The following is a 15,776-nucleotide window of genomic DNA, read 5'->3' as shown; positions in this document are numbered from 1 at the left end:
AAAAAATTTAAAATATTTGCATTATTATATTTTTATTATTTTTAATCTATAAAATACCTCAAAAAATTTAAAATGTATTTTCATTTTCAAACTTTAAGACTCATGATTTTTTTTTAAAATTTGAGTATTCTATATCTTACAAGCATCCAAAAAACTATTTTTTTGATAATATAAAAATAATTAATTTTAAAGTAAAAATTGAAATTTGTTTTTTAAAAATATAAAAAACCGATAATTCAAGCCAGCTTGATCAAGCTTTAAAATGTGAGGGTTGGACATAGTTATTTAAGTTTTTTTTTTTTAAAAAAAAATTTGGGCTTATTCAGACTGGCACAATTAAGCACAGCTCGCCCAAATTATAAGCTCTAATGAAAAAGATTATTGGCATGATTGTGGAAAAAAAATTGCACAAATCAAAAGGAGGAGAATGAAGATGAGAGAAGGAGGAGAATGATGACCCAAGCCACTGTAAATTGACGAGTAAGACATAAATATTGATTTTCGCCATTGCTATATTTGAATGAAGAAGAAGCTTGAAAGGTTATTTTTTGTCATCGAGCTCGTTCAACCCATTAGTGGTTCTCGCTGTCATTAGATGTCAATGAAGAAGATGAGGATAGGCCAAATTTAAATTTTGGGGTGACATTGAAGAGAAAATGAAGAAGATGAAGAGAATTGGGTCTTTTACCCTGTTTTTTTCCGGCTCAAGTTAGTGTAACCTCTTTTTTTTTTTTTGTAGTCCTCTCTCATATCAAATGTGATTTTATGAGTTATTTCCACTCACCCAAGTAAATACCGCGTACGAAACAGGTCTTGCTCTATTTTCACCTCTTGTGAATTTGAAAAAAAAAAAAAAAAACCTGGGTGAAGGTTAAAACAAAAAAAAAAAAATTAAAAATCAGGTGGCGTAACACGGCACCCTTGTTTAATTTTCCTTTTGTTTTTTTTTTTTGGCGCTAAGAACTCGACTGTGCCTGGGCGCGCAAGGAGATGCGGCGAACAAGCGTCCCATAGACGCTTCGGACACTCCATCTATTTATGCTCGCCATCCACCCTACGGCAGCACGGCTCTTCATATCTTCATTCCCGTCCGTTTCGCCACTTCAATCTTCTCTCCGGGCAATGGATTTGGACCCTGATGATGTTTTCAGAGACGACGAAGATGATCCAGACAGTGGGTTTTTTCAGGTCTGGCATGCATTATTGTTGCTCTGCAGCTTCTTAGACGTTTCTACTAGGTTTTGTGTCTTTTTTCTTCTGCTGCTATTTATTTTCCGCACTGGACATTTCTCGGTTCAATGTTCACCAGGGAAAAGAGTCAATCAAAGAACACGTGGTTTACCTGGTCGATGCCTCGCCTAAAATGTTCAACACCACCTGTCCAGCGGTTAGTTTTCTTCACTATAGTTATCCTTGCCAAGCTGCTTCACACTGCAGAATAAGAAAATTAGGATTCTCAGGTAGGGATTGTTTAAGGGAGCGTAACGCACATCAAAGTTTTCCTCCATTGCAATCGCAGCTGGGCCTAGCTGTCAATCAATTTGAACATGCGTCTAACTCTGCTGTATTGTTTTTTTTTTAAATGCTTTCTTGCTGTGATTTAATGCCTACATAAATTACCTGTTTCGTTTCATGGCAGTAGAAATTTTGCCATACTGTTAAGAAGATTGAAGAAGAGAATATTAACAAGAAAAAGATAATGAAAACCTTGTATTAATCTACTCAACTAGGATGATTTACGAACACCAACTTTGAGGTGAAATAATGAGATGACGTCATTTGTTGACCTTCGTTTTGAGGTGGGATACAACCCTAACACAACACAATAATATGGCCCCTCTATATAGATTTAGAGATATCAACTAATTAGGTGATTAAACACTAATCACATCTTAATATTTCAGCACTCCCTCAAGTTGACACCTCTGTAACTTTACATGCTCAATTTGCCAACAACAATAGCAAGGAGGGACAACAATTTTGTTGAAATATTAACTGCAACGAAGTACAATTGATCAACAAGGCCAATTACAAGTAATCCTATGCTTATAGGATGAAAACAATGCTTTCAAACACAGTCTTCTAATCTGAATGCATTCCAAGAAAGAGATGCTTCCACGTTGATCCAACCTTATACCCATAATACCCATAATTGACCTTATGTTAAACATCCCCATAACTCTCCAAGTCTCCCATATCTTCAAAGTTTCCCATGTGACTCTAACATGCTCTGATATTCCGGTTTAAGTAAATGCTTTCTAGTTACAATTATCACCTTACCACCTTGCCCATTCACTGTGAGCACAAAGTAAGCAGACGCTAAGAAGCTGCTTGTGATCATATGCGCCGACTTCAGAGGCATTGATAATGGGGACAACATTAAGCATGGTAGCTTTCAAGCACCTGATGGCATTAACGAGTCTTGTGCATTTAGTGATGGCGTCCACTTTATTTGTGACTATGCACAGATCTTCAGTAGAGTGGCCCATAAGCGATGTTCTATTTCAAGGACTTCATCACATCTATTTGAATCAGTATTTTGTATCTTGAAGAAGATTCTATTAGTTCAACTCCTCCACTTTTTGATATCTACTGCATTGGGGAGGTAATCAACCATGATCCTCTAAGTCTCTGGAACACAAATAGAGACTCTGATCTGAATGATGAATTTTGGTTCATAGAGGAAGAGAAGTTTCTTTTTATGTAACTGGCAGTAACCTCATATGTTTCAGACTTTCTCTCGCTTTAGCTTCATCAATGCCTTCTTAGAGACGAACAAGTTGAGAATGAACATCGGCATGATGGAGAGCAGTGTAAAGAATCTTGACTCAGACCTCACTAGCCTGCAGTGGGGCCACCTAAATGTCTTCAATTGGTCAATGGAAGGAGAAGGCTTGGTTTAGATTGAAAATGAAACTAGGGAAATCAAGCTCAGATACGATTCCAAGACCTCAAAATGAGCACTCAAATTGTCGAGTTCATTAATCATAACATTCAAGTTTTCCCAAAACATATCATCAAACATGTTGTCAGTTCTGGGACCAATACGTTTTTGCAATACTTCAATATTTAGAGAAGGATTTATAGAAACAGGAGCTGAATGCAAAATGTTGATGAGGCCTTCAATCTTGGCGCGTGATGCACAAAGAAGTATGCAAGAATCTAGGCACTAGAAAGCTCACCTTCAAGATTTTGCTTGTCGCAAACTACACCAAATTGATTTCTTGACCTGTTCTTGCTTTGCATTGCAGTCAGGATCAACAACTTCACGATGAATTGGTCCACTTGATTGATTGCACCCTTGCCAGTGAACTCACAAATGATTTTCCCCCTTTTTGACAACCTTATTTATTGGTGAAGAGGCAGCAACAGCTTAGATCGATGAAGAGATCAAATGAATGCTTCTCTAGTGCTTGAGAATTTCATGGTATTTGATGGAGTCTCATCAACAGCAAGTGGCAAGAAACAACTTTGAGTGAAGTGGATGGTTGGCATGGCCTTCTTTTCTTCATTCATCATCAAAATCTTCTTGGTGGGTGAAATCAATGCTGCCCACTGAGATCCTCATATTCTTTCCTCTCAAACTGCTTTGATTGCTAGCAAACATCACAAATACAGGTCGTGGCACATTGCCATAGAGATTGTGGATCATTGGTCAACCTTCTAAAATTGATTTATTGGATGAGAAATTGAAGATGAAGACGTGTTGCTTGCTACAAGAGAGAGAAACAGCAGAAGAGTGGCGTGATCTAGGGTTTGGAGACGGTTTTGGACCTTTTGCTCTAGTCTCAAGAATTAGATGCACGTCGGATCCTTCAAGATCTAGGTCAAGATTGATGTACAGGTGGAAAAATGACAACAATATTCTTGATAGGCTTCGTTTCTCAAATAACCAATCCACTTCTTGAATGACAACCAAAATTTTACCTAGCCATGGCCCAAACCCTAACTTGGTTATGATACTGTGTTGAGAAGATTGAAGAAGAGAATATTAACAATGAAGATAATGAAAACCTTGCATTAATCTACCCAACTAGGGTGATTTACAAACCCCAACTTTGAGGTGAGATGATGAGGTGAGGACCTTTGTTAACCTCCCTCTTGAGGTGGGATACAACCTCCCAATACAACATAATGATATGGCCCCTTTATATAGATTTAGGGATACCAACTAACTAGGTGATTAAATACCAATCACATCTTAATATTTCAGCATATACACTTAGCATTTTATTTTTCACGTCCTAATCTTATGCATCTTAGGTAAAGGGAAGGTAGGTGGACTTGTTCTTGGTCTTCCTATGCTTGTTTCTCCCTGTTCCATTGTGACTTGTTGACATTGCTGTTATTAACATGCACAATGCTATATATATTATTAACTATCCAAATTTCAATTGGTGCTTCTTAGTATGCCACTCCATAGGCTTTTGAATACACTAATTCTATGCCCAAAAGCCATTTCTTATAAGTTTTTTCTCTTCTTGTTGCTGGCAGGAAGACCAAAAGGAAGAAACTCATTTCCACATTGCAGTGAGCTGTATCTCACAGTCATTAAAGGCTCAGATCATTAACAGATCGCATGATGAAGTTGCTATATGCTTTTTTAACACAGTATGATTTTAATTATACGAGAAATATTTTATGAGATGATTTCGAATTCCTTACTTGTTGCTCAACTACCAATTTGCACGTTTTTATTATCCTTTCTAAAAGAAATCATCAGCACGGGGCTTTTGAATTTAATATTGTTCACTTGAAGAATACTTTTTTCTCTATTTGATGTGATTTATGAGGTTTTGGTCAACAGGAACGAACATTGTAAAGATAATACAATGCTATAGGGAAGATCTTGAAGCTAAAAATGCTGTTAGCATTTCTTGGATGTAAAATTCACATTGTTGAACTGTGATGGTAACCTTTTATATGTAATAAAGATTTGCATAGATTGGTGAAAGTATTAATGGGACGAAACAGGCATGAGAAGGACAGGAAAATGGTGGCTTATGACAAAATCAGGATTTGTGCTTGGCTTCACACATATCTTTTTGGTAGCAAGTTAGGATTCAATTATGTAAGCCTTTCCCATTCCAACTCATCACTTTTTATTTTTTGCAGAGGGAGAAGAAAAATATGCAAGACTTAAATGGTGTTTTTGTATTTAATGTCACTGAAAGAGAGTTTCTAGACAGGCCAACAGCAAGGCTAATAAAAGAATTTGATAGCATAGAAGGTAAGTTTTTGGGCTTGTTGGGTTGGATGTATCATATTTAGAATCTGAATGATAAACCAAGCTGATCTAACAACGGATATTGTTAATCTTTGTTTTAGTTTGAGATGAGATTTACATAATGTTGAATCTTGCTTGTGTCTCCCCTTCACCAATCAAATTAAAAGTGAACCAAATCATTACATTCTTAGCTCACCAGTTGATTTTCATGCACACTTTCCATTGATTTGAGTTAAATCCGTGTGGAAACATATATTGGAAAGAGTATTATTTGAAATCCTCTTACACATTAGGCCCCTATTTTGTATTTGTTTACATGTAATTGGGTTACAAAGGATATGAGCATGTAAATCTAGTGGCTCTAGCTCACATAACAAGATAGATATTTTAATTACAGGGAAGATATTATGTTCCTGATTAAAACCTTATATCTCCCAAACAACTTAGGGATGTTGACAAAAGGAATGGCATACACTTAACATTTGATAGCTAAAATTTATCAATTATCTTTTATATCATCCTGTTTATTTTATTTTGGAACATCTTTTATGCATGTGATAACTAAAAGCAAGGACAGTAATTAATTGGGTCCTTGAAGCTATATGATTTGCCATTGTTGTCAATTATACATGGCTTGAGGCCAATGTCTTAGCTGGTATGTGAATTTTCATTATCTGTAGAGTCATTTTTAAAAGATATTGGAAGCCAGTATGGGATTGTTTCTGGTAGCCGAGAAAATTCTCTCTACAATGCTCTGTGGGCGGCGCAAGCTCTTCTTCGGAAAGGGTAATATGCAGTTCATTCTTGCAGGTGTAAACTGCTCTTAGCTTTTGTAAATAATTGTAACTTATGGCCTCTGATGATAATAAACAAAAAATAATCACAGGTTGGCAAAGACGGTTGATAAACGGATACTTCTGTTCACAAATGAAGATGATCCTTTTGGAACCATCAACGGAGCTATAAAACATGATATGACAAGAACCACACTGCAGAGAGCTAAAGTACCCATTTGTATATTTTTCTAGGCTTCTAGCATATATAGATTGTAAGAAGTGAGGTTTAACTGTTTCATAAGTTCATCAATTTTCTTTTATTTTCTCTTTTTGTAGGATGCACGGGATCTTGGCATCTCTATTGAACTTCTTCCCTTGAGTTGCCCTGATAAAGAGTTCAATGTATCCCAATTCTATGCAGTATGTCCACGTTTTAATATATGAATATTATATATTTTTTCCTGTATTGTCCCATAACTTGTTAGATATATAATTATTCTTACTTGGCCGATCTTATGCCTTGCAGGATTTGATTTGTGTAGACGGAGATGATCTTGACAACTTTATGCCATCTGTAGCAAACCAGTATGGCTTTCTTTATATCATTCTCAGGCTTCTTTCTTACACAGATTTGTATGCTCATCATATATCAACAATCTGTTGAAACTGGGATATAGCTATATATTAGGAATCTGGGTTGAGGAAGTCAGAGATAATGGGTTTTTGTAGTTTGATAATTTCATCCTTGTCTTATATTTTATTACTGAATTTTGAGAATTGAGTGCATATGCTGCTGAAAGTTGGAAACAGATAAGATATAAAGTGGAGCACTGGTTGAGGATGCTATGATATGTGATAACTTATCCCTGGGTTCAAACGCACTTGATCAAATCCTAGATTATCCCAACTATCTAATTTCAAACCTTGAATGGATATTTTTGGTGTCTGAGTATATTATTTGTTTGTTTCTTTTTTTCAGATTGGAGGATATGAAGGATCAATTAAGAAAGCACATGTTTAAGAAGCGCATTGTCAAAAGGATTAAATTTACAATAGTTAATGGGTTATCAATTGAACTGAATTCATATGCTTTAATTCGTCCCACTGTTCCAGGTAAAACATTCCCCAATCCAGGTCATCAATTGAAGTTAATGGATCATTTAGTTTTTTTGTATTGGATCCTCTAGTTTTTTATTAGAAAAGAAATAACAGTTTCAGCTTTCCTCTTACATTGCACGCTTTGGGTGTATAGGAAAAATTACGTGGCTTGATTCTGTCACCAATCGTCCTTTAAAGGTGATGAATGTTATAATCTTTTATTGAGCATTGTCTGCATGTGCCAATTTATTATTTGAGTTCAACGACCACCGTGTTCCTGGTTGTCTACAATTTGTCTATTGCATGATTTACATCTTAAAATATTTGATAGTCGGCATAATCTCAAATACATTGAGTTAGACTAATTCCTGTACCAGTTTTATTATAGTCTCAAATATTAAAATTGCTGTGAAATTGATTTAATATGTAATTTGAGGTATTCTGTTCTTGAAAGCATAGGAAGTAGCCATCAAACAGGAGTTTTAAAATGCCACTGGAATTAAGGCAGAATACAAGCATAGTTGCTGACCAAAAAACAAAAAACGAAAAAAAAATGCAATTTGTTTCTTCAATTTTTGACTATCTTGTTAGAGCCATATGGACTGGCTTGCCGAAAATGTCAAAAGATTACTAACATTTGTATTACTGTCATCTTAGCCATCGATTATATTTTTTAGCTGAATCATAAAGCTGTCAGGACTAGATCAAAAAAGTGTTTAATTTGTTTGATGGTGCAGACAGAAAGATCTTTCATTTGTGCTGACACTGGTGCATTGCTGGATGAATCTACTAAAAGATTTATTCCCTATAAAAAGTATGCGTTTTATGCTTATTGCTATCTTATTTGTATGTTTTGAACGTGTATTTTCTCTCTCTTTATTCTTTATAAATAATAGCTTTTGTATAACGTAGCACATCATTTGTCAAGACCCTTATGGAGGATAGCCAGTTCCTTGTTCTTGGAGGAATATGTCTTTCATGGAAGAATGGGATGATTACAGTTTTCTGTATGCTGTATATGAAAACAGTTTGTGAGTAAATTAAGCAGTTGCAAATATTTGAACGAATCTCAATTGTTAATTTGACTCTGGGATAATGGGCAAAACATCTTTTGATGTAGGTGATGGTATTTGAGGATTCTTGGCTATACTTGAAAATTATGCTTCTACTGGGAAGTTTGATTTGATGCCAGCTACAGAATTCTTAGTAAATGTCCCTGATAATATCTCTTATAATACATGGCAAATCAAGAGCATACCTTACCAGCACCTACTTTGCTTTGCAGATAAAAACTAAGCTGGCCATTAATAACAGTCAGGATGAATCCTAGTTGTAGTTGGAAAAGTTGTCTCAGAAACTGAGAAGAAAGCTAAATTTATGGTTTACTGTTTACCTCAGGTTAACTGCGTGCAAATTTAAAAAACAAAAAAAATTATGCTTATCGATAGAAATGTCCCTTGGTTTGTGATATATAATTATATATATTTGGGTATTAGGACATATTGGGATGGGATGTTTATGGGATATATTAGGATATTTGATATATGGGATATTTTATTATAGGGTAAAGTAGCAAATTTAGCCATATACTATTTTTAAGGGAGCATCTAGTAGCCCAAACTATCAGATGGTGCAAAATAAATCACGAGCTTTCAAAAATGGAGCATGAATAGTCCGCCGTTAACTTCAACTAACAAACATTATGTGAGGCTCATAATGACATGTGGCATGACACGGGCACGACACGTCAGCATGGTAAAGGTGCAAATTTAGCCATGAACTATTTTTCGAGGAACACTGGGTAGCCTCTACCATAAAAAAACAGACCATCCAATACCTTTTTCTCAATTTTGACCAAAACATTATTTGTTTTCATACTTATGACGCCCACAAAGCATTAATCTTTTTAATCTTTTTGCTTTTGCTCTCAATATTAGCTCCAAAAGAAGAGGTTCAATAAATTCTTATCTAAAGACATTCATAAAGACGATGTTAATGAAGTAGAAGCTTGATTTTAGTTTAATTTAGCTGTGAATTATTTCTTTTACTTTGTTAACGTCATCCTCATGAATGTATTCAGATAAAAACTTTTTGAATTTTTTCTTCTTGAGCTGAGATTGAGAACGAAAGCAAGAAGATTGGAGAGATTAATGCTTTGTGGGCCTCGTAATTATGAAAATAATCGGTGTTTGGTTAAAATTAAGGAGAAGGTGTTAGATGGTCCTTTTTTTTTTTAGTAGAGGTTATCCAGTGCTTTTCGAAAAATAGTTCATGGCTAAATTTACACCTTTACCATGTTGATGTGTCGTGCTTGTGACGTGTCACGTGTCATTGTGGGCTCCACATAATGTCCGTCAGTTGAAGTTAACGGTGAGCTACTGGATGTTCCATTTTTTATAATTCGTGATTTATTTTGCATCATTTGATAGTTTAGGCTACCAGATACTTTATGAAAAATAGTATGTGGCCAAATTTGCACCTTTACCCTTTATTATAACTAGTTATTTATGAGAAGTTTTAGTTGGATTATGATTAGGATTAGTCTTAATTAGATTAGGAAAAGAAGTCTGTGGAATCTATAAGTAGGACAGACTGCTATTGTATTTTGCATCTTAGATTATTGAATGAGAATTGTGTTTCCACTATCCCTCTTCTCCTGTTCCCTCTATCTTCCTTCTCTCTCTCTTTCTCACCCAAATGCAATAACAGCTTGCCATTATGATAACTCTTTCAAAAATTGTGGCCAGTTGAGACTAACAACGCTGGCCATGATCAAGCATTATTTTGTTTGCCTGATTAAACATGTGTTGATTCTGATGGCTTTGTTGGGTAGGGTGACATGATTTTACTAATTTCACAGCTATGGAAATATTGGTTTGCCTTTATTGTGATTATTAAAGTTGTGCTGTTTTCTTTTGTTTGTAATTATATTATGACTGTTCTGTCTTTTTTCAGCAAAAATATAATAATCTCGATGGAGGAGCTATCTGAGATTAAAAGTGTTTGTCCTGGACATCTACAACTATTAGGATTCAAGCCCCTAACTTGTTTGAGAGATTATTACAACATGAAGCCATCGACTTTTCTTTTTCCAAGCGATGAGGTTAGTGTTCAAATCATGATATGAACTGTGAATTTAATCTTTGTGCAAGAGATGTTCCTGGGGGTAAGTCTGTCTCAAGATGCCTTGCCCTTGTCCTCTAAACCTTTTATATGGTTAGATGACACATGGTTACCAAGGACTCCAAAACAGCCTAACCATAAAAAAGTAGCCACCTTAGTCATTGCAATGCTGGAATAAATGTGTTGCTGATTCAGAATGAGATCTACACTGACTTATCTAAGAATATGAGTTGTTTTTGGTCATCGAGGTCTGCATTATATCATTAGTATTAATCTGTTAAGCAATGCTATCCAAGTAAGCAACTTGGCCTTGGAAGCATCATCAGATCACCAATTGACTTGTCAAGGAAAAAGTTATTCCCAGTCAGAATGATCATGAAATTGGAAATAACACGCACAAAAGCTTACACTGTAAGAATCAAAAGTTCAGTATCTCACCAATTATTCTAATTTTGCTTATTTTTTAATATTTATATCATATTCTTTTCTCTCCCAAATGATATTCTTGGCATTGTACTGTTTTGAATCCTTTGAGCCTTTGAGATTGGAATTGTGGACATTAGAAAGTGAAGGACATAAAATAGATCTCTGATTATTTGGTCTGTCAGTATTTTTAACATGCCTTGACCAGTGTTATAGTTGAGCCCCATTGATTTTATATGTTTCTGTATTTTATATTATTCTTTAGGTAATGCCTTCTCTTTTCAGCAGGATATGGTTGGCAGCATGCGCATCTTCATTGCTCTCCACAGCTCCATGATACGGCTCAAACGGTTAGTCTATTATCCATAAATGGTTATGTACTTGTGATATTCTTTGTGGTTAAGTATTCCACGTTACTAAAGTTGTTTTAGGTACAAATGTATCTTATTGTTAGTCTATTCATGAGAGCATGGAATGCTTTACTGATAATGATGGTCTTCTACTATATGGATTTATGATACTTGTTCAAGTTGCCTTTTCTTTTATGAATGTTTTTTTTGCATTTTCGAAAGGCTTTGGAAGTAGTTGGGGCTATCTGAGTTTCTATCTTAGATGAATCTTTTTATTTGGGCATGGTATAGGATGGAAGAATTGGATGCCGTGAGAATAGCCGTTTATGGGAATTTCCTTCATTTTGTTTGGACAGGCTATATGTTTTGGAGGATTAAGTCTCATTTTTCATTCTGGGCAATTATTTCCCTGTATTTTATGTGAATTTCCTTTTATTTTGGGGGTGGAAAAGGTTCAGCTTATTGATTACAGGCATTTTATGCACTACTTCAAACTTTACCTTATTCTAGTTAATGGCATTTTACTTTCTATTTTGAATAAATTTTGGTTATCTTCAATTTTGCAACTACTATGAATTTGCTGGAGAAGGTTCCAAAGGGTGGCAGAAGGTGCTAGAATGCTGAGAACTGATGACTGCTAGCCTCAACTTCAAAATGTGATGTCAATTCTATTAGAATGCATAGTAGTCATGTTTTAACTTGTAAATGAGGTTTAGTTCAGCTTTTTTAAGGTTAGCAAAACATGTTAATTTGCACTCAATCTCAATGTTTGGTATGCTTGTAACCTTGTGGCTTTACTCATTGAGTATGTGAGTTTATGTTAAACCTGCCATTGGGCTTCTTTTTAAATATTTTTAATCTTTGATCATTAATATCACCTTGTTTTGTGTTAAGTACTTAGAATAGTAAGGAAAGCAAATAAATCTATTAAGTAAATTAGAGCAAGAATCTCACCCTAAAAAATTTAATAGCCAGGGTAGGAGAATCTCCAAGGGAAATGATATTTTATTTCTCAATGTGTCTAGCTATGATGAGAGCTAGTCCATTTATAATGCGGGAATTACATCAGAATAATACATAAATAATAAGAAAATATTCCAACATATTTGGGATTACAACTGACTTAACATGGGTGAACCACACATCAAAAGTTGATTCACTTATTTTGCTAACTGAAACTGAAAATGCATCAATTAAATCAAAATTAATTTAATTCTGCATAACTGATTCTAACTTCCTCCCCTTTCTTCTCTGATAAGTCAATAGTGGACGTCCATGTTGACTCGGCATGCTATCATTTTGATAACTACGTTCCATGGAATATTGACATGTGACAATATTTTCTTGCTCATGTGATATCTCGGTGTTTTGTCTCAGTTTTGCACTTGGATTTTATGGAAGTTCTTCTCGACCTCAACTGGTTGCTCTTATTGCACAGGTATGGTTGGTTGGTTGATTGCTTGCTTCTATAACATGGTTATCTTGATGGGTTCAATAATGATACGGCCTGATGTGTGTGGTGTTCTAAGTTTCATTTAAATTAGTTTAATGCTTATCAAGTGAACTACTTGTCTGTTATCATTGGCCTGCATACAGTTGCATCCTTTTCTTTTTTCCTGTTTAGCGGTCTGTCTTGTTGTTCCACTGCTTAAACACTGAACATTTTACGCTGCATTCTCTTTTAGCGGCATCAATGCTTGACAGTGACTTGTATATAATATGCTTACTGGCATTTATATCACTCTAAAGGTTGGCACACTTCCAGATTGCTTGTATAAAAACATTAATTTTTCCATACAAGTTCCAGAATTGTGGGAAAGGGGTTTGGTGGCTGAGTTAAGTCATTACTACTTAACTATTACAAAATAACCTATCTGAAGTTTATTGTGTCAGTATTTCAGCATACACATTTACTGCGTGTTTCATTTTCTGCTTGTCAACATGAAAATGTCAACGTTACTCTTACTAGTGAATTGCTGGGCTTGTAGGCTGGGTTTTTTGTCAACTGATGCAATATAAAATTCTATTCAAATCACAAGCCTGTTAAGTCTAGCTGACAGTTTGGTTAATTAGTTTTTATTTCCTCTTTTATCTGCATGCGTTGTAGGATGAGGTTATTCGATCAGGTGGTCAGATTGAGCCGCCAGGAATGCACATGATATATCTTCCATATTCAGATGACATCAGACATGTGGAAGAGGTATACAATCACCTTCGTTGGATTTCTTTGCAAAAGGAAAAGAAAGATAGACTTATTTAGTGTTTTCTTTTCAACCTGAAACTTGTTTTAAATACGAAATTGTTAGTAAATTGTGTAGAATTATTTCAGCATTTTTCAAACAAGCACATGTCAGTGCCTAAAGCAACTGATGATCAAGTTGAAAAGGCTGCTGCTTTAATTAAGCGAGTTGACTTGAAAGATTTTTCTGTTTGCCAGCTTTCTAACCCTGGTAAGCTTCCCCAACTCTCACTAACCCCCCCCCCACCGCACGCACGCACGCACTCACGCACACGCAAAAGGAACAGAATAATGTCGTGCATGCCCCTTAAAATCCCTTTATACATGCATGTACATGCAAGCTCCCCGTTTTGATGGTCTGACGCCCCTTGACTTCAACTTGCAAAGATTCTGGATTAAGCATATCAATGATTTAGCGTTGCAGGCTGCTTGACTTTGAACGGATAAAAATGTTTTTGAAAGGTTGCACAGCTAATTAGCATTACTTATGGGCTTGTTTCCACCAGCCTATTTCAAAATGTTGGTCTGACTTCTGAGATTTCTTGATCAGAAATTATCATATTTGTAAATCATGAATATAGTGACGGATAATTCGGTAATTAAATTGTTGAAAACATGATCTGTAACATTATATGCACACATAACCATTCTATTCGCCATATTGAGTTTTGGCTTTTGGGCCTGTAACTGTTGGTGTTATTTTGAAATGTTACGATCTATGAAACCAAATTTTACTTTATATATATATATATATATATGATTTGTGGTTAATTTTGACAGAATCTGTAGCATGGTTAACTAGTATTTTTACCCGGTATTAGTAACACAAGTTCTTCAGCCTTGCAGAGACACTATGCAGTGTTGCAGGCCTTAGCCCTGGAAGAGGATGAGATTCCAGAAATCAAAGATGAGACGGCACCTGATGAGGAAGGCATGGCTAGGTAAGAGCAAGTTTTTCATCTTGGGTTGGATGTCATTGTGGGTCTGACCCACAGACCTTAAACTGAAAGTGAAAAAAGAAAAGAAATTCTACCTGTTATTTTATTCACTGTGGGCTCTATTACGTTATGAGCAAAGGTAAATTCTTGGATATGAAATGATAACCTGCAGACCTGGAGTGTTGAGAGCATTAGAAGAATTCAAGACCTCTGTTTATGGGGAGAATTATGACGAGGAAAGTGAACGTGGAGGTGGGAAGCCAACTGAAGCTGCCAAAAAACGAAAAGCAATAGCTGAGCATGCAACACAAGAATGCGGAAACTATGACTGGGGGGAGCTTGCTGATACGGGAAAGGTAAAATTGCAAATTCCTCTGTCACAGTACACCGGCGTCAGTCATACTGGATCGATCAAATCTATAATAACATGCTCATTTCTATCGGAGGGCCAGTAATTTGATCTTTAGCTTGTTTCATTGCCTACGGGGAAATTTGTAATTGGAAAATTGAGGTTTAAGTGATCCCGCTTTTCAAAGGCAGGAATGTTGATGTGCAATCTATTGATGTTGTTATGCAGTTGAAGGATTTGACAGTCGTTGAGTTAAAGTACTATCTCACAGCTCATAATCTTCCAGTTTCTGGGAAGAAGGAAGCATTGATTAGCAGGATATTAACACACCTGGGAAAGTGATCGCTCATGGATAAGCTATTCATGAAAGATTTTCCAACCTCAGCAGCCAGAATGCTGAAGTACTTGTTGCCGGAAGAACTGTTGTAGCTGGCCTCGAATTTTTGAACATTACAGTACAATGGCGAGCGGGAAGATTGAGCGTAGCATGTGGTGTATGTAAATATTGGAATCACCCACTGTTTTGTAGAATCTTTTAAACTTCTGACTCTTTCAGACTTGTTCTCTGCAAAAATGGTGTTTGATCAAAGATAGGGAATGAGATTGTTTGTCCCAAAAAAAAAAAAAAGGGTAGGGAATGAGATGCTGGACAATGTGTAATTAGTTACTATTAGATTATTAGATGTCTTTATTATGCTTGAAACTAAGTTGTTTGAAAAATTACTAGTGTTTAATACATTTGATGATTTGAGAGAATTTCCGAACCATTTTTCAGCCAACAATGTTACTATCTTTGTCTATTACCGTCGCCTCTAACCGAGTTTTTTTTTTTTTTTCACGTAAAGATACAAACTTAGACAAAAACAGTTTTCTGCACTCTGGGAGGGCTGCTGAGAATTCTGACATTGTAATTTTTATGCTGGGTTTGATGAGCAAGTTAGTTTGTGCTTTTGTTTGCCTCTTTTCAAGACACGATCACAGGTGAGTGTCTTATTTCATAGGAATGTTTCTAATTTGTTGACAGTGCTTATAAGAGGGTTATCAAAGAATGTTCATATTGGGTGAGATTAATAGCATCCGATACATCACAATAACATTGACTTTAGTAAAACACACAGTCCACAGTTAGTTACTGAGTTTTAAACTATGAGGTTTACCATTTTCATATTTAAATTTTTTTTTTGTACAAACAAGCAAAATTATCATAAAAAAATTGAGGCGATGATAAAAACCACGGTCATCTTTTCAACTAT

At 35.5% G+C, this 15,776-nt stretch overlaps 1 protein-coding gene across 3 annotated transcripts; it reads left to right on the top strand.

Annotated features, from left to right (window-relative positions):
- The first annotated feature begins 961 nt into the window (after positions 1-961).
- On the top strand, positions 962-15,279 carry LOC129308702 (ATP-dependent DNA helicase 2 subunit KU70). Of its 3 annotated transcripts, none has more exons than XM_054950023.1 (19): positions 962-1,188; positions 1,310-1,387; positions 4,495-4,611; positions 5,116-5,230; positions 5,908-6,013; positions 6,114-6,231; positions 6,340-6,423; positions 6,530-6,588; positions 6,983-7,116; positions 7,256-7,299; positions 7,839-7,915; positions 10,057-10,204; positions 10,936-10,997; positions 12,375-12,435; positions 13,105-13,197; positions 13,327-13,447; positions 14,075-14,177; positions 14,347-14,530; positions 14,752-15,279. In XM_054950023.1, exons 1-19 carry the CDS (start codon positions 1,039-1,041, stop codon positions 14,863-14,865), a joined length of 1,968 nt encoding a protein of 655 aa, XP_054805998.1. In that variant the 5' UTR covers positions 962-1,038; the 3' UTR covers positions 14,866-15,279. The 3 variants fall into 3 exon arrangements, with proteins under 3 accessions (XP_054805998.1, XP_054805997.1, XP_054805999.1); XM_054950022.1 differs by having other exon boundaries at positions 10,933-10,997; XM_054950024.1 differs by lacking the exon at positions 13,327-13,447 and having other exon boundaries at positions 10,933-10,997; positions 14,083-14,177.
- The last annotated feature ends 497 nt before the right edge of the window (positions 15,280-15,776 follow it).

This window comes from Prosopis cineraria, unplaced genomic scaffold (assembly GCF_029017545.1).
Source record: "Prosopis cineraria cultivar Desert tree isolate PC_DT_omini unplaced genomic scaffold, ASM2901754v1 PC4, whole genome shotgun sequence".
Taxonomy (NCBI): Eukaryota; Viridiplantae; Streptophyta; class Magnoliopsida; order Fabales; family Fabaceae; genus Prosopis; species Prosopis cineraria.
Note: the sequence above shows the minus strand (reverse complement) of the source record. Positions and strands in the feature narration are given on the sequence as shown.